The sequence below is a fragment of the Odontomachus brunneus genome, unplaced genomic scaffold (genome assembly GCF_010583005.1).
Source record: "Odontomachus brunneus isolate Ranch 3 - 2012 unplaced genomic scaffold, Obru_v1 Obru_scaffold_018, whole genome shotgun sequence".
Classification (NCBI taxonomy): domain Eukaryota; kingdom Metazoa; phylum Arthropoda; class Insecta; order Hymenoptera; family Formicidae; genus Odontomachus; species Odontomachus brunneus.
The window spans coordinates 611,509-633,853 of NW_022639468.1; the positions used below are offsets into that span (position 1 = coordinate 611,509).

Below are 22,345 nucleotides of genomic sequence, written 5' to 3' on the forward strand. Positions count from 1 at the left end.
TGTCTTTTTCCGCTTTCGAACAAACACGTCGATTGACGTTTTTCACGTCCTCGACGACGCGACTCGTGGCAAAATCGCGCCGCTACGCCTTAGAACTGGTTGTCCCCTCGTTTTTACGACTCTAGAGCGGAAAGTCGTTAATAAGATTTGTAGATTATCTGCTAGAATATGCGTATGAGAAACGATCTTAACCGACGCTACAACAGTCCCAATTATGCAGCGATAACGATCGACTCGGAGTGGGTGACGGAGGTAATGTAACGTTTCCATAATCTATTAACAACGAAAACGATGTGTAGAATTGCAAGAAAAATTCTTATCTCTTAAAAGCAGGATACTGCTGAACGTTATAGAGAGTAGTATATTCTGTAGCGCGTGTAGAAATTTAATCTTTATGTGAATACCCGTCTCAGGTTTCTTTTCAAAATTTTGGTCATTTTCATCGAAATATCGTCAAACGGATCGTTTTGGATTCTCATTACTTGAACAATTTTACACAAATTCATTTGTTTGTATAAAAAATGAAGAAGCATCTTAGAATTTCAATATTTCACATCCGCTATTTTAAACTTTAGCTTCATTTTTCTAAATTTATACGCGACTAAGTTGTAAAGTTACAACGAGTAAGTTAAAAAGATGAATCAGATCGGTTAAATATTGGGCTGTCTCTACGGTGAATCTGATCCAAAAAGTGCCTTTTATCCCACTGTGCGTCTCACTAAACAAATTCGTGCAAGTCGACAGGGGAAAGGGATGGAACGTTGACCGTTACGCAAACTATTGTTACAAGAAACCGAAAAAATGCTCTAGAAATCAGGGAACAATAGAGAGTCTTTTTCCGCTTGTAACACACGGGAAGTTCCCAAATAGGTATTGACCTAACGTGAAACTTCCGAGTATTGACGTAAGCGTTAACGAGAGGTAATACAATCCCGGTAATATAACGCCAACTTTATTAAAGACCTAAAGTACACGCGCGTTCAACCGTTGTAAGGCAAACAGGACGTCCGTTCTCTCCATCGACATCCCATCGACCTAGGGGCTTTTTATAATGGCTTCATCCCCGTGCGAGCGTTAACTTAAATCGAAGGTGGTAACGTGTTATTTAACTGATCGCGCCTCTCGAACGACGGACGAAATTACCTTGCCTTGCCTCCCATTTCTTTGAAGGGTTTAATGGAAACTGAGGTGTGGCGCGACCCGATTCCCTGGCACCTCCCTTCGGACAGTGTAAACAAAATTAACGCCCCGATTATTATCTCCATTATTGGTCCACGCAAGACGCGCTTCCAAGTCCGCGTCTCATCTCGGCCCGCCGCGTCGCACCGCCCGAAATTGCGGTCGAAATTATTGATTATATTGTAAACCGTGGTGCGCCGTAATTGACGGGTCTCGTGCTCGACGAGATTACGACGCGCTGTTGTTTTTCTCGGTCAATGGGTGATCAGCAGATAATAATTCTTTTATTAGGAAAACACACATAATGAGACAGAGGGACAATAAGAAGACGTCACCTTTGTCACGGCTTTTGTCTGATAACGTTTGTCAGACGACGTAAAGCAAAAGTCAATCAATTCTGTGGACACTTTTATTGTCTGAATCTTTAAATATGAATATTTAAATTCTTAACACGGAATATATGTGCACTGAGAAAAAAATTTACTAAATTTCAAAAAAAGGTTTGTTTGGATAGTATTGTGAAGATATTTGTTTAAATTAAGTAATTATTTTCTAAAATTAAAGAAACAAATTTATATTTAAAACTTCTTTATTTAATTTTAGAAAATAATTACTTAATTTAAACAAATATCTTCACAGTACTATCCAAACAAACGTTTTTCGAAATTTAGTAATTTTTTTTCTCAGTGTGTGTATTCGATATATGTATGACAGGGAAAAGATCTAAAAAATAAAAAATATTTTTTTCCGTGAGTACCAATAACGTGTTTACTTAAATCTGAATTCTTTTACTTAAATAGAATAAACAATTGCTATCGTGAAATGCAAAGGTATTGAGAAAACATCATGTTTTCTTATTTGAAAAATATTTTATATCAATACAAGTAAATATGTCATAATAAATATTTTTCTCAGATTTTTTCTCAGTATATCTTATATTGAGATTTTAAATATATGTTTAAACATCGGTGCTTTTACCTTACGGGAGAGGAGTCAAACTCGCTCGAGCCCGTTAATTCCGCGTCGGACCCAATTGGGATGCGAGAGCGCTCGGATACGGCAGTTTCCGTCTAGTTACGACGACGGGGAAAATATTTTTGGATTACGATACGATTCGCGCTCACACAGTGGTGCTTTGGACGTTCTCCAAATGTGCGCGCGGATTTGACCCAAAACCGAGCTTGAAAACTCTGAACGCGGCGCGCCGACGGCGTCGCGTCTCGCATCCTGAATCGATCGTATCGTCTCGCGGTGAATAATGATCGTCGGTATATCAGCCGGAACTAGCTCCCGGCGGTCTCGCGATAACTCGATCGGAGCCGCACTGACCTGGACGCGCGCCAGAATCCGCCCGACGAATTGCACCTGGCTGTGCGGGGAGGCACAAAAAGCCACGCTACCGCGTTCGGCGCGTTTTGGGAAATCGCCAGGCGCACAAGCCGCCTCGCCGGCCGCCTCTCAAAAACGTCGAAACGGATTTAGGATGGACAAGCGTTCCCCGACGGGGACGTTTCCTGTCCCGTTCGCGAGACAGGCACGAGCGCGCTTCGCGTGGCCGCGTGTTAAATAGCGTTTCAAGGATTAACTTTCTAATTAGTAGCTGCCGGCGTGAAAGTTATCGTGCGTACTTTTCCCTGAATATCGACTTTAAGCCCGCTCGAAGGACCTTTCTCGCGGGGCACTTCATTAAACATGATAACGCATTGTCATAATTGCCGGCTGTCAGCACGCTTCTCAGGGAGACACCGTGCGCGGGAAGTTGTGGTGCCTCGAGTTCTTTCGCTTTTCGTGGCCATGCGATCCCTCGCGAATCTCGACGAGACAATGCGCCGAAAATAAACACCGGGGTGTAAGGGCAGTGTGTAGGCCCGATGAACATTTCAGATTTTATTAAGCGCACTTGATCTCCTGGAGGCCGGCCAAGCCTTCGTGACGTAAATTCAAATGGATATATATATATATATATATGTGTGTGTGTGTGTGTGTGTGTGTGTGTGTGTGTGTGTGTGTGTGTGTGTAACTACAAATACTGTGTCTGAGACAATTCCCGTCGCAGACGTGGTTCCAGGAATTAATTAGGCGGCGAGTCCAGCCAGAAGCTCAGCTCGCAAGCGAGTGTTTCTCGCGTGCCGAAATGAGCCAGCTGGCAAAAATTGCGAATCGCCAATATCTCGGCCGTCGTTTCTTCAATTCGCATTAATCGCTCGTAGAGAAGTGCGCGCGAAATAACGACGTGATTTTCACCTCGTACGTCAGGCAACAACTTGTCGTATGAATGAAGTCGGATGCTCTCGCGACTTGAACTCTCGACTCGATTCACCACGATTGAGCGCGGAAATCGTGAGTTAATAACGTCGACCTTTAGCTGAAGGAAATAGCTTGTCGTCGTCACGTCGTTAGGTACCATGCGAATTCCTACAAATGTGTATAACGAGCCAAGGCGCGCGATTGCTGTTAATAATAAAATTCCAAGTAGTAATACGCTACTACCGGGCCGCGTGTTTACGTTGGACTGCGCAGCATGAAATTCGATGGAACTAACGGCCTGTCAACCGCGAAAAGTGCAGGCCAAGATTGTTCTTCGATATAGTTCCCCGAAACACCGCGAGAATAAATGCATCTGGACCCGAGCCCGCTGTTTAGCAACAAACTAATACGGTTACACATATCTATCTATTTTTGTTTCGGCAATGCTTCAGACCGTCTTGATAAATCACGGCAACTAGGCTCGTTGTCCGCAGGGATGTCTTTTGGCACTTGGACATGCGTGGGCGGAGAGAATTTTTATAGTAAAAGTTACTATAACATTTTGTAGCCCCAATGAATAGATCGGCATTCTGCAGTTATTAGTTATCCTCTCGTTTTATATGTGCTACATGGAGGAAATAATGTAGTTTATGTTAAAATTATATTTATACAATGTCTTTTGTAAAGCTGGACTATACTAAAATTGTGATATACATTAGACTACATATGATTATAGAAGTAGTCAATTTGACGATCTACCTAGTATACAATATGAAAAACATTTAAGTAATTCTGTACATTAAGTGGTTACCAGACTTTATTTCACTCGTTTCCTTTTGCTTGTGTCTTTTCGTTTTTGTGACTTAAATAGTTAAAAGTCAAACGTGTGTAACATTTTTAAATAAAGATATAGCAATTTTGGTCATCATTTCACGACTAAGATATGATCCAAGATTTACAAAATTTTGTAACTTTTACTACAATGTTCTCTTCATATATTTATATTTTATAGCAATGTGCTATTAGAAAATTTGCTATGTTTCTAGAGGGTAAAAATATTTCATATTCGTATCGAAATCGATTCCTAGAGAAATTTTTAACACACTCTTGTGTCAATTTAACATTGTCATTGCGTTATTTTGACTATTCTGTGTGTATTGAGTTCATATTTATCATTTCTAAATGTTAAAATAATAATTTATATGTAACATGTACATTTTTAGTGACATTTTATATGTAAAATGTACAGATAAGTTGTATTATTTGTCAATATATTTGTTTTGTGTTAAATTAACACAAAAATTAGAGTTAAATTGGGACAAAGAGAAATAAATAGGGAAATAAATTGGGACATGTGAGATATGTTAAATTTAAACAAAATTTTTTGCAATGTGGTGAAATTTATCATGTCTCGTAGCAAGATAAATTTTACTGACAATCTATTCCTATACTACTAGGGACGTAGTAGTAAAATTGAAAAGAATTTATATAAAATTTATATGAAATTATTGAAATCTATATATAAAATCTATATAAAATTTTTATATGAAATTGTATCAAGTTTTGCAAAACTTTTATATCAAAAATAAGAAAGAAACTGCAATATTCTCTTCGTGTATAAAAGCAGACGCGCGTAATTTGATTCCATCAAGTCGTGCTCCGCGCTTTGGGATTTTCCGCGAGAAAAATTCTCCGCGTTCGTGCTCGCAGCGAGAGACTTCATTAGGACGTTTCACGTCGATAAGCGCTCTCGTACTGAGTGCGATTATTTTCCCCGATCGTTCTGCGCGTGTATCGCGATTCTTTGAAGCTCTTTGATACATCGCTTTACAAGGGTTCAATGAAAGAGACTAATGGCATGCCCACGCATCGCGAATTGATGTAACGCGAGTGCCAGGCTTAAAATACGTCTCCTTCGGGCGCACGCGGGAGTTTGGGTTTGAGGAACTCTTCATGAACCATATACTTAATTGCTTCCGTCTGAATCACTGCATCGTCGTGACGACGAATCGTCGTTCCATCTTGGCAGGTCACAGGTTCGTAATTAATTTTAGAAACGCGCTTAATAATACAATCGCACATACCTCGCGGAGGGAAGTCTGACGTATCATCGCGCTCAAACGTTATTCCTTGATTATCGGTTTCTCTTCATTCTGTTGATTGGATAACCAATTAGGGAGAGGAAATATGCGCGATCACGAGCGTTCAAATGGGAGCCATAAACTTGTGGTGTCTTGTGAAACGTGCTACCGCGGTGATATTTCGCTACCGTGTGGCAATCATTTTCGCGCTTTCACTATCGGGACTGTGGCGTCATTTAACTAATTTGTTTACTTGGTAGTGCGATAAAGTCCTTCAACTCGTGCCTATGAATAATTAATCCAACCGAGGGTACAGCCCAAGTAAACGAGACTTTATCGTTAATTTGGTTAATCCGAATTTCGCTTTCGCCACTTATCAGAATTTCGCGTTGTCGTCACTTGAGTAGACTCGCGTTTGGATCAGATTTAAAGGCGACGACAACGACAGTGACAACGACAACGATGACAACGACGACAACGATGACAGCGACGACGACGACAACGACGACAACGACGACAACGACGACGACAACGACGACGACGATGAATCATCGTCTCGGCAGGTCAGTGGTCTTTGGTGCATGTCGCGCCGATGTCGGTCAGGGTTTTTCGATGCTCGTTATCATTTATCGTGTCATCCATGAGTGCATTACACTTTTAGAAAACAATAGGCAGTGTGCAATTACATGCAATCACACGACGCCGCGAAGAAAGAAAAAAATTGACCATGATTGCATGCAGATTACTCATAAGGGATTACAAGGGATTACAAGAAGCTACGTATCGGAATCGTTCGAGAGCGCGCAGTTAGAATTGCGCAAGATAAGGAAGCGGTTTCTTAATTCTTAGAGCGCGCGCTTTGATGACTCACCGTACTTTGAGTTCGCCCTTAAACGTAGCGTCACGCCAATTTACGCATCCATTCGCGATAATGTTTCCGTGCGCGTACACACAACCACCGTGCTCCTTTCACACCGCCGTCGATGTAATTTACCCGCCCACGAAAATAGCCCCGGCGCTTTACGGTCGCCGCGAAAACGACGGATGGTGGCGACGCGAGACGCGCGGCGGTACCCACGGCGCCTTAATTCATACCTCGTTGCATTACGTGTCGCCCGTAAATCCGCGCCCGCGCGATTCCCCGCCGCCGAATATCTCTCGCAGGATGCATCGCGCCGCGATGCGCCGGACTGCCGGCCGGATTTTATGCGCCGCGGTAACGAGCTTCCGCGGTGAGCTTTACGGCGGAATTTATGAGTGCTCCTCGCCGTGGTCAGGTGGTAAAGTCGTTTCTTAATGCCGAAAGTATCCGTTTCGGCGAAACGCGCGGGAGAAAGCGCGCAATCGGGATGAAGGAGGACGGAAAGAGCGCAGCGCAGCTCGGAGAGCCCGGAGTGCAAGGGGGCGAATGAATCGAGGGAGGAGAAGGGAAGGGAACGTAGAAAGAGCTTCGCGTAAATAGCGCTTCCGCGAAGCCTATCGGCTGTTTACCGAGCGAGAGAACAGCTCGTTCAGACGAATCACGTCTTCCCCTGCAGCTGAAGATGATTCCTGCGATCTCTGCCAGACGCCCCACGCAGCAGGGTGAAGCGTGGGGTGACCTGCGCGTGTCGTTTGAAGGGGAAGACCGCTCAGTAGGATATAATCGTTGTGAAGAAACTTGTTTACCCATTCGTCCATAATAGGTTAATATCTAGGTTTTTGACACTTAACGTCGCGCGGAGAGAATTGCTTAATGACCCACTTTCAGAGACCTTTCATTACTGAGAAGTGTGAAGAACGCGAAGAAAAATGCGTTAGATAAAGTAAATGAAGTACGTATAATCATGTAGATAAGGCATTTCGTAGCACAGCGTTGGCAGACACGTTATTCGCTTTTCTCAGACGTACATTCTCATGATCGCCACGACGTGAGACAATCGGTGATGGAAACTTTACAATCGTGTAAATCACATTCGTGGAATAAATACACTATACTGAATTAATCGTTAGATTACACTGCACTGAATTAATCGTTAGATTTACATCGGGCGATGATGTAAATTTCTAGTTACATTGATGCGGCAATCAATTTACTGAAAGCTACTCTCTCGGGCTTTCGTAGTACATCTCGCATGATATATTGCTTCGAGTAAATTTTCGGATACTCTTGTTGGCATTTCTTTCGTATTTCTATTTTGTCAGTTTGTGATATATTTGTGCGCCATTCATGAGAGACACAATCTTTGCTGTGGCGAGAAATACACTTCCCACGTGTCTATTAACACGCTCACGTTACACTCTTAGTAATTCCTCATGAATTGCGGTGGAATGTAGTAAGATTGTTATTGGACACAGAGTGAGGAGAGTGCGTTTTTCGCCAGGATATATACATTGGTTAGTAAGATTGCTGCCAAATTGGCAGACATATAGGTCCGTCCGCCTGGGTTTGTGCATTCTTTGAGCATTCAGTCATTTCGATGTTCATGGTACGACAAAGTATTCGCAATCGTTCGCACAGAATTTAATTTCCAACGCTCGTTGGCCCATATTTCACAACTACGGCGTACCGTATGATGATAATCATAAAAGCCCGCGGCGACTTCACGGGTCTCCGCGATTTTGATAAAGAACGCTCCCCAACGTCACTCCAGCGCGACTTTAACGAGAATCCCGAGAAGCAAGCGAGAGATAAGCTACTTAACGTGCACTTATTAGCATATTAACTCTATAGATAGATCCGATACGTTGACTGACTGTGCGCAAGATGTCGTTGCCGAGAGATAGGTCGTGTCGTGGATTAATGCCGTCGTTTAGATAAACGTGTCGAAGCGTGCCGAGTGATAAGGAAAAACTCTGTGTCGGCGACAACGGTTAAGGTCTGGCCGACTTACGCGTGCCATTAAATGAGGAATAACGACGATGTCCGCGAAGAGATAACTCTGAGCATTTTTCACAGAGACACGCCGTGTCGACACTTCGCGACGAGGATTGTTGACCGTTCCCTGTAAACTTGCACGCAAAGTGAAACGAACATCGACGTGTTTCCTTCTTCTCTGCTTCCAATTTGCAGGGTGACGTGGGCTGTTTTCGTTTGACGATATTATACGCTTTCGCGCAAGAAGATGAATATATTGCGCGTTCATATGCTCGGGGTGCACGCTGCACGCTTCGTTAATCGTTCGCGGATACGATCTAATGAAATTAAACGCTAGTCAGTTTCGCACAAGTCGCGAGTTGTCGTGTCGACGAGAGTGCGCGGCAGGGCGAGACGCGGGCGAGGAGCCTACGGGAAAATTGACCGCGGTCGCGTGAAACGTTGCAACATTCGCGCTTAATGCGATGTTATCGCGCGCCACGTTAATTAGACGACGTCCCTCCGTCGGATTTAGGTCACTGGATTAATCGCGCAGCGCGTGCACGCGTTTGCTCTCGAAGCCCGTCCGTCTTCGATTGCGTCTCGCCCACTTCCGTGAATTGAAATTCGCGGTCGTTTAATCCAAGTCCGAGAGCGCGACAGCGGCCGCTTCTCCCTGGTGGTTAGGTTCTCTTTGATCGGCCGGCATCGGTGCAATCGCGAATTTACGGCGGAAAAGCACGACGGGCAAGCGCGCGTGGTGGAATTGCTCAATTACCCCGGCACGGCGATTCCACTCTGGCCGGCATGCAGAGGTAAATTGTCGATGGAACGTGGCGGGTTTACCTTTGTAAATTGGCGCAAAAAAGGCAAAGCACGATTGCGACGACAGCCGCCGCGGACGTGCGTCGTCGTTTTGCTCACCGTCGTCGCTGCGAGCCGCCGCGAAATTAAGGTGCATACACCGCGTTCTCGTTCGACTCCGTAGGGCTCTCGGCACGGAGGAGGCTCCTCGTTTTCCCCGGCTCATCGAGCTTCCCCCGCGAGCAGATTTCGCGAATTGTGCCCGTCTTGTGTCCATATCAGACTATGGACTGGAAACTGAAGATTGCTGATTAAAGATTGGAACTTGATCAATTAGAACAAAGCAGGCCAAATCTGTTGATTCGTCGAAATCTAACCAATCCGCAATCTCCAATCCCTAATCTGATACAGGCTTTAGAGGTGTGCAAACTGGTCGAATTAAGACGGATCAGGTAAGACTCCATCTGATTCGAATTCTTATTGTTTGAACTACTCGAAAATTTCAAATTGCGGGAATATAGGTACAAACCTCGCATATTGTGGCGATTTTACACTGAGAGAAAAAAATAGTTGGAATAACTATAATCTCACTATATTTTATAGTTCGTTTTGGCTTCAAACATATATTTATAGTTCATCTAAACACGAAGATATAGCAGAATGAACACACATTTATAGTCACCATCTTATTATTCTATATGTATAGTAAAGCACGCTTTGGGAATATAGTTACATGTACCCATATTTTCCAAATATTCCAATTGTATTGACTATATAAAATAGTTAATTTCTCTTACCATTTAATATTTGCTACCTTACTATGTTTTTTATTTAAAATAATTATAATTCTTGGTAAAAGTTTTACATGAGTCAGTTATACTATGCTTATATTGTAAATATTACAAACATTATGGTGACATTTACTATAAAAAAGATATTCCTAACTATAATCTTCTTACTATGCCATTATAGTTCCAAATATCATACATTTTTCTCTCAGTGTAGAAAGTCATATTTCCCGCTGATGAGCAAGAGTGGGCACATAATGAGGAAGGGTGAGCAAGATATATTAGAGTCGCTTTACTTGTTAGGTTTTGAAAGGAATTAATTAACATAAAATGAGATAATTAAAAAGTGCTAGTGAAGTTCTCATATTAATAATTGGGATTAAAGAATAATTAGGTCATAGTTGAAAAGTTGATTCACCACTCAAGTCCAGATCGTGCATTGTTACATACTCAAACACTGTTATCCTCCCGCAGTATTAACAGTACAGTTTTAAAGCACTAATATTTAGCTGGCTCCCATAGGCTACTGATTACGTGAACTAAAAGTTAAAATTCCATTTGATTCGATATGGGAAATCGAAAATGAAGCGATCGCTAGCTTGCTGATTACGGCATACTTGGAGCGTTCAAGAAGAGTCCAAGCGTGCCATAATCAGCTTCCTGCGAGCTACACGACGACTTCATTTTCGACCGGGAGAACCGCACAACTCTTGACGAAGTGCAGCCGATTCCCATCGTCGGGGGTGGATGCAGGCGTTAGAAGAAGCGCGCCGCGCGTCCTCCTGGCCTGTCGATGTAATGATCGGGCCATTTGCCAAACTGTTCGCGAGCGTTTTCTCTCTCGACACTCGACGTTCCATAAATAAATTCCTCGACTGTTGCGCCGACCTTCCGCCGGCGATAAGACTTACTGAAGTCTGGCGCAGACGAGCGGCGCCTAGCGGGCGGCGATTTCCGAGGTCGGTCCTACGAACGTCAGCTCTCGGGGGTGTTTTGACGCGAATAAAACGCTTCGCGGCTCGCCGCGATCCGCATTGCCAAGGTCAGTCTAATCCTGAGCCCCGTAGGTGAGAGTATAACCACCGACGTCGCGACGGATGCGAGATACGCCGGCCGTTAATAACACCGCGAGCATCCACGATAGAGCACGTCTAACACACACAGTTCTCGGAAGCAAAGTACTCAGACAATCTTGAAGAGCAGCGGGACGAGCTTGGCAACGTGCGCCGATAAGAATAACCGGCATTCTGTGGTAGGAGAGTCTAATTCACAGAAAACTTCATTAACCGGCTCCCCGAGCGTGAAATTGTCAGCTAAATCCGTCGCTGATTAATCAGTTGAGGTCTAAGCATCATTTACTCTCCGGAGTCGACCCTAAGTGTAATAAAAACACACGCCGTCGCGGTGATTACGGTTTTATCTTTTTATGACGAGCAAGTGGGAGAAGGATCGACGGACAGGTTGTGTTTGTGCGGGTAACACAACGTGCTCGACGGATGCCCGACAAATTCAGCGAGATGACACGCAGAACAGAACAATTTTCGATGAAAGTAGTGGCCGTCGTTGTACGGCAGTTGAAAGTGGAAAGTGTTGGAATGCGCGACGCGACGCGACGATTGTCAAGGTTCGCAGCGATGTTCCAAGGCGCGTAGCGGTGCCATTCGGTTCTGCGCGTCCCGCGAAAGTTAATCTCGAGTTCGGCAGTGCGGAACGGGCAATCACGGTCGATCTGCCGCGTATCCCGCGTATTACGTGGATCACAGCTAAACCTGACACGCTATCACGTCGATCGGCTCTGGCCGATGTACGAGTATAAAAGCGATCGCGACTCCCAATCCTCGCTACGCGTCCGCGGGCGACGTAATTAAACGAGACCGAGCTGCGACTTCGATCTCGGTAAAATTAGTTTTGCGGTGAACACGAAGAGCGCAGACACAATACTAATACGGACACAAGTGTTCGGAAATAGCTCCTCACCTACGTCCGCGACTTTCAATAAATGGTAAATTATATATTATTATAATAATAATATAATTTATTATTATTATATTTATATTATTATTATAATATTAATAATCTTTATCTGTGAGAATATATCTTTTAGTATACACACGACGTCACAAATGGACAGACAAAATAATGAAAACAAAAAGAGATATATATACTATATATTAGGTGGTAAACTTAGTTCCTGCGGTTTTCTTGTTTAAAAAACTCATTTATTTCGACATCAAAAGCAAAAAATACATTAGTCAAAGTATTTTCCCTCGCTAGCTATACATTTTTCCCATCTTTCGGGCAACGCGTAGATTCCGTGACGATAGAACGATTGGTCTCTTGATGCAATCCATTCGTCGATCCATTTTCGCACATCCTCGTAATTTCTAAAGTGTATATCCACCAAGCCGTGCTGCATCGACCGGAACAAGTAATAGTCCGAGGGAGCTAGGTCTGGTGAATACGCTGGGTGCGGAAGAACTTCCCACTTGAGCTGCATCAGTGTTTCTTTGACGGCTTTGGCAACGTATGGTCGAGCGTTGTCGTGCAAAAGCATGACTTTACGTCGATTGCTGGCTACTGCTGGCCTTTTTTCCAACAATGCTGCATTCAGACGGTTTAATTGTGATTGATATCGATCCCTCGTGATACTTTCGTTCGGTCTGAGTAGCTCATAATAAACGACGCCGTGCATATCCCACCAAATGCAAAGCATTGCTTTGTGGCCATGAATATTTCTCTTTGGTGTGGATGTCGATGGTTGGCCAGGGTCTACCCATGATTTTCTTCGTTTAGGATTATCGAAGTATATCCATTTTTCATCGCCAGTCACTATGCGCCACAAAAAACTCTTCTTTTTCTGCCTGGCGAGCAGAGAAATAGAGATGTTTAAGCGATTCGCAATGGCATTTGCGGTTAATTCGTGTGGTACCCATTTTCCCTCCTTTTGAATTTTTCCCATTGCATGTAGACGTTTGGAAACAGCCATCGGAGTAACATTTAATGCTGCAGACAATTCTTGGAGCGTTTGAGTAGAGTTTTCGTCCAATAATGCCTGCAAATCGGTGTCTTCAAACTTTTTCGGTTGGCCTGAGCGTTCTTTATCATTGACATCAAAATCACCACTCTTAAATCGCTGAAACCATACTTGGCATGTTCTTTCCGATGGAGCATAATTGCCATAAGCTTCGAAAAGCAATTTATGAGCTGCAGCTGCAGTTTTTTTCAAGTCAAAGTAATGAAGCAGCACATGTCGAAAAAACAACTTATCACGTTCCATATTTAATCAAAAGAAAAAATAGCACTGCTCGCTTAAATGAATCTCTTCGCACTGAATTTTATTGACAAATGTCTAACCTCTAAAATGCAGCCAGTTTCAGATGTCAAAATAAATTACACCTACAACTAACGTCATCTAACTGTGAGCCGCAGGAACTAAGTTTACCACCTAATAGAATAAATATAGAAAATAATATAGAAATGATAATATAAATGAAATAATGACAAATGACAAGTAGCGCTATATAATTTCGTATTTCGGGGCGATCCTCGGAAGTATGTTTACTGTCAAAACAAATTATTGGGGGAAGCTGAAGATACATCATCACACCCCCGCAATTTACACCGCCGATCTCACCCGAGTGAGAAGGCCAATCGCGTTGAATAACGAAGATTCCCTGCAATCGTCGCGATAGTAACGCGATGATAATAATAAGTCAGTGGCGAGATCGCGAGCATCTCGCGCTCGAATCACGATCGAGACCGTATGATTTCGCGCCCTTACTCTCGGGAAGAAGGCACGGTTAGATATCTATTGGCTATCTATTGGTCAGAATTGGCGAGAAATACGCAAGGGTTCCCCGGGGTACAGTTACGGGCCAGGTCTTTCGCGCATCGCCACTGTGGGTATATCGCGTGGCTTCTCCAGGTGCCCATGCAAATGGAGCCGCACCAAGGTGGAAGGAAGGCATCGATAGACGAGCTCACGTGTGCGACCGCGAAGTCAAGTCTGCCGGCGATCTTAATCTCCGTCGGCAAGGCCGATGCGCGAGAGAGAGCTCGCCGGTAACTGACTTTACGACTTTCGACTGCATCGAGCAACAGTACCGCGTCGTCGCGCACCGCGGGTTCTCAGAAGCCCAATTGCATCCGCCTGTTCGTTTCAACGTGTAGCCGCTGATCTGTCGCGATATCTGGATGTATTGATGCAACGATACTCGACTCAACGAATCGCATCCTCCCTCTCCATCTTGACATAAAAGATCCTCAATAAGATAGAGAGGCAGGGAGATGAATCGAAGCGTATTTTAGTCATTGGACGTCAACGGCAGAATCAAGATATCATAGCACTGAGCTAGAACGTCTGGCTGCTGTGTATGTGGCAAACAGTTTTCATGTTTGTTTGCTTGGGCACCGAGTTTAAAATAATTATTGATTACGCGATAACTTTCGTCTCACTCTCAGGCAAACAGAGCGTCAATCCACGAATAACTCGATGGGCTGTGCTCCCGTGACTATACAGTTGTGAGATATTGCATAGATCTGACAAACGCATGACTAGATGCGCGCATTTAATCGATGCAACAGCGATCTTGCATCATTAGAAGATTATACACGGAAAAAAGTACTGTTGAATCAATAGAATTGGTCAACAGCGCGCGCCGTTGTTGGAATAAATTTTCATGATTCAATAGTGTAAGCGTTGACGGGCGAGCCGTTAGAAATCACAAAGAGATACACAGTCGAATAGTCGCGAACAAATTAGGGAAAATAAATATATAAACAACGACTCCAACTATTGATTGGAGAGACGTCGAACGACGGACGGCTAACCTATTTGTTTACATGTGTGATGTTAACTGCCTGGATATAACGAGTTAAAAGACGCGGACAATGAAAAAAACGCCAAGGAATCCGAGCGATCACAGCATAAGAGCCGAAATAGAAAAATTCGGGCTTGCGTTTGCCTCGTTTTGAGATTTTTTGAAAGCGCGTAACGGTTTGTAATTATCAAGGAAACTCTTTAGAAACCAAATACAGATTCTGCGTATTAAGTGGCCAGACTTTATTTCACTCGTTTCCTTTGGCTTGCGTCTTTTTGTTTTTGTGGCTTAAAATAGCAATATTATTAAAATTAATACTCGAATAGTTAAATTGTATGATATATTTGTTTCAATGCGAAGACTTATTACCAATTATACAACTACTGATTTTGTTGATTCAACAGCAGTTTTTTTCTCCCTGTATCTTTAAATAAAAAAATAAATTAAATAGAATTAGAATCTTGAAATTTGGAAAATTTGCGACAAACTCGAGAAAAATAAGAGCAAATTATGTAACTTGTAGGTGCTTTTGTTTTTTTATCAAAAATCAATGAATACAAATTACTGTGTCGAAAATAATGGAAAGTAACGTTATACATGTATTATGACAACCTTGGTTATGTAGGTTTGAGCAGAGTCATGCAAATATTTCGAATATTTAACCAGTCCTTTCCTAGCTAACCTCCTACAAATGATACAATTTACCGTATCGCTTCGATTAATGCGATTTCTCAATCGTCGTCGAGTGAGCGAAAGAGCAAAAGGGAAAGAGAGAGATCGCCAGCGGTTTCATATGATCGTTGCAGTTTGCCACATGTTGTTATCGTGATTGCGAACACCTACGCACGTGTCGCAAGTATCGAAGAATGTCGCGGGATTCGCAGTTTTACGCGTTTTGGAAAACAAATGAGGGAAGAGAGAGAAAGAGAGAGAAAGGGAGGGAGGGAGGGAGGGAGGGAGGAAGAAAGAGAAAGAGAAAGGGAGAGAACACGATTGAGGAAAACGATCATGTCGATAGTAACGAAGCGAGAAAGGACTCTTCAATTGCATATCAATCGTTACTCACGGTATCGGTAACGTCCGCCTGCATGTCTGAGTCTTCCTCCTCATCTGTGACAAGATCGTCCTCCTTCTCGTTATCCGGCCCGTACAGGTACCCGTCGTTATCCAGATCGCCCCTCTTGCTCTTAGTACGCGTACTGTGTGTCGTTCCGTCGATCTTGACTGCGGTCCTCCTTTCCTGCTGCCAGTCGTTGCGCTTGGCCGCCACGGCGAGCGCGTTCTTCGGGGACTTAGGCTCGTCTGAGACAGCGGATTTGACGCTCGAGCTCACCGCGATGCCGGCGTGCGGTCTGTTGATGATCGGTTTGTTGGCGAACGTGAAGGGGCCCAGCACCCTGGACACGTTTCTCGGCTCGTGCTTGAAGTGTAGCCTGTAGCCTTCGCGTTTCGCGTGTCTGTCTTCGATGTTTCGGTAATCCCTCTTGACGGTGGTCCTCGCCGTGGTCGGATCGTCGGACGTAAGTCTCCTGATGATGTCGTCGTAAGTTAAGGCTGACTTCGACTTGCTCTTGTAGAAGTCGTTGTCCAATTCCTCCACCTCGTCGTCGTCGTCTTCGTCGTCTTCGTCCTTGTCGTCGAGGATTTTCCAAATGTCATCCTCCTCCTCCTCTTCGTCTTTGTCGCTCTCCTCGAGTCCGCCGTGGTCCTTGTAGTCTTCGTCCTCTGCCGACTTACTTTCGTCTTCGAACGAATGGAATTTGTGTTCCGACGAGTTCGATTTTGTCTTCCAATACTCTGTATTCCATCTGGACTCCTTGTCACGATCGACGGTGCGATCCTTCAAGTAGTGCCTCCACGCGTCGAGACGCCCGGACATCTTGCTTCTCCAGTCCTTCTTCGGAGAAGAGTGTCGTCTGGCGTTTTTTCGCCATTCGGAATGAAGCAGCCTATCGGCTACTCTGTTCTTTACGTATCTATGCAACCTCCTGTAATCGAAATCCTCCCTCGTGTCGTCGTCATAATCCGACGTGTCGTGATTGCGCGAATAAGCACGCCCGTGATGGTTCCTATTGGGTGGGTGTCGGCGATTCTTCGCTTTGTGTCGCGACAGAGTCTTGCGCCTGTCGCTGTCCTCATCGTACCAATCACTCCCGTGATAGCCTCCGCCGTAGTACCTGCCTGGATAACGTGGCTCGAACATCCAACCATGATAACTTCTCTGTTGCTGGTACGATTTAAGGTAATCGTAGTGCGATGGTGTCTCATAATCATCCTCATCCGTCGAATCTTTCTCAGCGTCTCCATCGTACTCGTAATCGACCTCCTGCCAGGATCTCCTGTCGAGGTCATGATGACTCCTCCGATTCGAGGACTCGTGCCTGTGCCTATGCCGATGTCTCGCCTCCGTCGTCGCGTCCTTATGCTGATGGCACTCGACCACGAAAAGGCCGTAAGCCATCAGCAGGCCCAGCAGTAGCAGTAGCCTCCTGTCGCGCGTCATCTCGTCACCGCAACTCCGTGCTCAGACACCTTACATCATCTTGGGCCACGTGACTGCGGCTTTCGCGCGCTCGCACCTGTTCGGCTCTCGATGCCTCGCGGATGACGATTCCTTTAGCGGCACATCGAGTCGGCCGGTAGCAGAACTCGCGACGATCGACTCCACGCCGATCATTCCACGATCGAGGCGGGGGACGCGCCGTGTCCCTCCGGCGGCGAACCTGACGGCGAACTCCTCGTTCGCTGGATCAATGAGCGGGCGACTCGATTCGGCAACCGTCAATCTCGCGCGCGCGAGCTCGTTCCTCTAAATTTACCCGCGGCGAAGTCGCGGTCAGGCCGTGACGACCACGTGGTGACCACCGCGGAACCTGAAACGCAGCAACCGTCCGCGACTCTTTTTGGCGCGGCTCCAGTATATTCGGCGACGTGGGAGCGCGCCGCGACTCACCTCGTCACTAATCGCTGAACCACCTGAACGTCACCGAAGGTGAAGGGACTACTCGGGATATTACCGTCGCGTTATCGATCCGTCCCGTCGCGCTACTCTGCACTCCGAAAATTGCCGCTGCTCTCAAGTGGAGGTCCACCCTCTGCCTTTGGTGACAGCTTCGTCACCGGCGTTACGCTGAATCGGCTCGTTCTCTGCGACGGTTCGATGACTTCTTTCGTAGCGAACGGTGACCGGTCGTCATGAGATCGATCGTATTTCGCAAGATGATATTTCAGACAGAGATCCGCGGACTATCCGATCCTGTCACGCGGTCCTGTCGCACGACGAGTGCGACACCTCCGTGCACCACCGGTCCTCCAGGGGGTGGCTCTTGCTCGCGCGATCCACGACGATCGATACGTTCACTGATGACCGGCGCGGGCGACCTAGACAGGGGCACGAGGAGGGCACACGACACGTTCACACCGAATCGTATCGCGGACAGAATGTCGCGGGCGACTGAGGCTAGCCGGAGCAGCCGGCGGCCTAAGAGATCGCGGAACGCATCGCGCATGCGTGCGGGCGATATTCGCCCCCACCGTCCCTCACGTCGCGCCGGATGGAGTTCTCCTCCGCCGCCAGTTGCCTCCTTCGCCCCTTCGTCCTTCGCCTTTACCTCCGCAAGAAACGCGCACGGTGTTTCACGGACCCCGCGATGATGCACCATGAAACAATAGACGCGCGATGGGCCGCATCTCCGCCGGAGATGCTATCCGTACGTGATGGACTCCTCAAAAATCGTCACTTCCGACGGCTTGCTAGGGTTGTTTTTTTTGCGACGGGGTAGGCGAGAGAAGAGTAGCGTTAGGGCTAAGTCAATCTCAGTTAATTTTGCACACGATCAGATTTACCGGTAGTTTTATCTTCTTCTAGAGTACACGAGGTAAAACTCCTGTTTAGGGGACCACCTTCAGATAACCTTGTCTGTTACATATATTATCAAGAACACTCTCCTGAATAATATTCAAGAAGTTTTAATTGTCGCTCATTATTTATTAAAAAGTTATTAACAAAAAAGTCAATCAAATAAAATTTTTACATATAATATACATTGAAATATGGTAAACAGGTCATGCGCGGGGGAGAGACTCCGTCCCTCTTCTCGCACCCCCTCCCCGAAAAACTAACCCTAATCTAAAAACCTAATCTAAAAACAACTTTGGAATACAAATAGAGGTACTTCAATAGATTTCAATAGATAGGTTAGGTTAGAGATAGGTTAATTTTTTTGGGGAGGGGGTGCGGGGGCCAGTCTTTAAGCGACCGCCATATAGCCACGATGAAGAATTATCTTCTTCTTATAAAACAATTTCTTTGCAATTAATCTTTTATTTATGTTAATACTGTACTCAGATCAGTCATACTTTACATACTTATATAGAATAAACGATATCGTATAAGGCAACATATTTATTTCTTGAAACACAATTTAAGAAATGACAAAAAACTGAGTTCTCTATTTCAATGAGTTATCTATTTACATCTCGGCGCAGAAGCGACTCTTATTAGCGCACCGAATTTCCATTTCCATATTAATATCCTGTCTCGAAAAATTGCGTTACATTCATACAACTTCTTTTGCTAATAACTTTTTAATAAATAATGAGCGACGGCTAAAACCTCTTGAATGTTATTCAGGAGAGTGAGTTCTATAATATATACCAAGATAAAGACCATCTAAGAGAGGCTCCCTAAACAGGAGTTTTACCGTCAAATCTTATTTTTGGACTGTGAGTGAGCGGAACATGTGATGTTTACATAATTACTTCGTTTATCGTGACTCATACTTAACGAGTTGGTAAAATATGGTAGCCAAGAAGGGAAATGATGTTCGGCATCATCATACGCCGCCAAGGCGAGGTTGGGGAACTGTGTGAGCACAGGTGTGGTCACGCGTCACAGTACATACGAGCGCGCGCGTATAAATGGCGTAAGCCGGGTGTATTTTTTTCCACTCAGGGATCATTGCTCCGCCGGCGATACTTTATGGAGCGTTGATTAGAAAGCTGAAGAAAAATTGGAATTGGAGGTGCAGATCGATCTGGCGAGATTTCGTGGTCCGTTACGCCGCGTCCGTCGAAACCGGTTTTCAATTTATTTCGAATAGACACGACATTATCCGCATTAGACTTTCGTAGGGATTGGCTCTTGCGTCGCGATAAAAGGCATTAAATTGATTTAATATCGCACCAAGTGGTATATGCCAGCACATATGCGCGTTGCTCTTTACCTGTGTGTATCTTAATCGCGACTGGTCTTGAAGCAAATTTAGATAAGAGCGATGTTTATCCTCTCGGGAGTCTCGCTTAACAAAGTTTCGCTCAGCAAATAAAAGCACTGATTCATTATTCGTTAGAGATACGAAATTCCTCGCTGAGATGAATCATGATAACTTCATAGTACGAATACATTGTGTGCATCGACGGTAGTGGCAAATGTGCCAAATGAGAAAGGGAGAATCGTATATAGAGAGAATGTATCTCGAGTCTATAATCATTTTGAGCGAATTCTTGAATTGCGAATTAATTGGAGCCGTTTCTCTTAAAGTGCATCTCTTCAAGTGCTCTCTTAAAGCGTATCTAAAGCGCTGTACTTATAGCTGAAGCATCAATTGCAAGTATAACATTTCAGTGAAAATATATCGATTCAAATGCAAATCATTATTTTCACACGGAGCTTTGAATATTGAAATATGCACATTTCCAAGAGGATACTAATATAAGCATCAAGAAATAGCGATACGTCTCGCACGATATATAGCCACGTTTAGACTTAATGGATGACCGATGTTGAGCGCCCTATCGGGCCACCGTTCATCTTGCGTTTTTTCACGCGAAACTTCTCTTTTTGCACACGACTATCGCACTGTCACCGGTGCTTTTAGCCGAAAGCGATATCATGCGAGCGACGCCAAGAAGAGCGTTCCGATTTTAATCCCTCACGGGCGACTGTTCGCCTCCCCCAATCTTTGCCCGCGCCCACGACATAACATGCGGAACGTACATTTCTGTCACACCCCGCGGCTCGGCGTCTCTCGATTTTACGATCGTCCGGGTCGAACGACAGTCGGCTTGGCCTTTTCGTCCCATTCACTTTCGCGTCGCCATTCAGAGAGGCACGGAGTAGACCACGACGCCGCGAAATCCGACCGAAAAGAGGGTGGAAAGAGGTGGAGGGGAAGTGCAATCGAGACACGGGAAGGAGATAGAGAGAAAGGGAGAGAGAGAGAGAGAATGAGAGATCAAGGTGGAAGCCGAGAGAGAACGCGAGAAAGAGGAAGAAACGATCGTCGATGCCGATCTCGCAACCGGTACAACGAGGACTGGTTTTTCGTTGCGTACGGAGGTCGGTGGGCGCTTTTTGTCGCCCCTTTAAGCTGACCGCGGTGCTTACGATGATAAATAAACACGGTACCACAACATCGCGTCGTGTCCGTACCCGATCTGATTCCTTTCGATCTGATCGATCGACGTGACGTGCGATCTGTCGCGAAGGAACGTCGCCGGCATCCGGATAACCTTACCCGGTACGGCAGGAAGCCGGGCGATATCGAGTGACGCGCTTTCGCCGTTACCCTCGCACTGTTTTCGTACTGTAAGATCCTGTCATGCGTTTTACACAGAAATTATTATATTCTACGTCTACGTGTAGACAACGTAAACTATGCATGAGATGTCATCTTTGTAGACAATGAGTAATTTATGGATGTTGTTTGAAGAGCGTATGGCTTTCTCAAGAATTAATGAAAGTACTTTCCAACAATTCGGAAGGTACTTTCCAACATGTTTGGAAAAACAATTTGGTTGGCCCGCACATCAATCAGATTAGTTCAACTAGATTTGTATGTGTCCAGTCCAAAATAAAGCGATCGCGTAATTTGCTGGAAGCTGATTATGATCCACTTGGACATAATTAGCTTCTAGTAAATTAGCTACTGTTTCATTTTTGACTGGATAGTCCAATCATACTGTTTCTTTTTTATAAAAACATTAATTTTGAGGAAAATTCTACTGAAATCTGTAGTTTACGTTACATATACTAAAGAAATCTTCAGTGAAATTTTCTTCAAAAATGATGTTTTGTAAATACAATCTGTAAGAAGAATTTATATTTTTATTTAATCTCTAGAAATAAACTTATAAATGATGTTTTTTTAAATACAAGTTAGAGAATCCATAAAATTATCCGGTCAAATTGTTATCTACATACAAAAAGTTAAGTCTACCACTTTGTTACATAATACAATGAAAATTTCATGCAATTTATCTCTTTTAAATATATTTCATTTATTATTATTACGCAAAACAGATAGAGCAACTGTCTTATAATTGTATTACTTTTTTGCAAATTATATTTTAATATAATTTGCAATACTTCACATAATTTGTTTACAAAAATGAGTATGTATATCACGTAGATAAATAGATAAAAAATTCGTAGACGTAATCTTGAAATCTACATTGTAGTCTTGATCCTGTGAGACGTATTCTCGCCATTCTATCATCTTGATAAATAAGATCATTAAAGGAAAGAGAGTGATGCGGGTAACTTAGTCGATGGAGTAGTCGCGCGTGCGAACAAATGACCCCAGTTTC

The 22,345-nt window shown here is 44.4% G+C and overlaps 2 protein-coding genes across 4 annotated transcripts in view; one reads left to right on the top strand and one right to left on the bottom strand.

Moving 5' to 3' along the window:
- The window catches only part of LOC116841742 (midasin-like), a 140,511-nt gene extending 122,292 nt beyond the window's left edge, over positions 1–18,219 (bottom strand). For both annotated transcript variants that reach the window (XM_032810062.1, XM_032810061.1), the window contains exon 1: positions 15,822–18,219. In XM_032810062.1, coding sequence (XP_032665953.1) covers positions 15,822–17,258 — 1,437 coding nt within the window. In that variant the 5' untranslated portion in view covers positions 17,259–18,219. The remainder of the gene's footprint in view (positions 1–15,821) is intronic.
- LOC116841752 overlaps positions 1–22,345 on the top strand; it is a 440,348-nt gene that overhangs the window by 85,828 nt on the left and 332,175 nt on the right. The gene's annotated exons all lie outside the window — the stretch shown is intronic.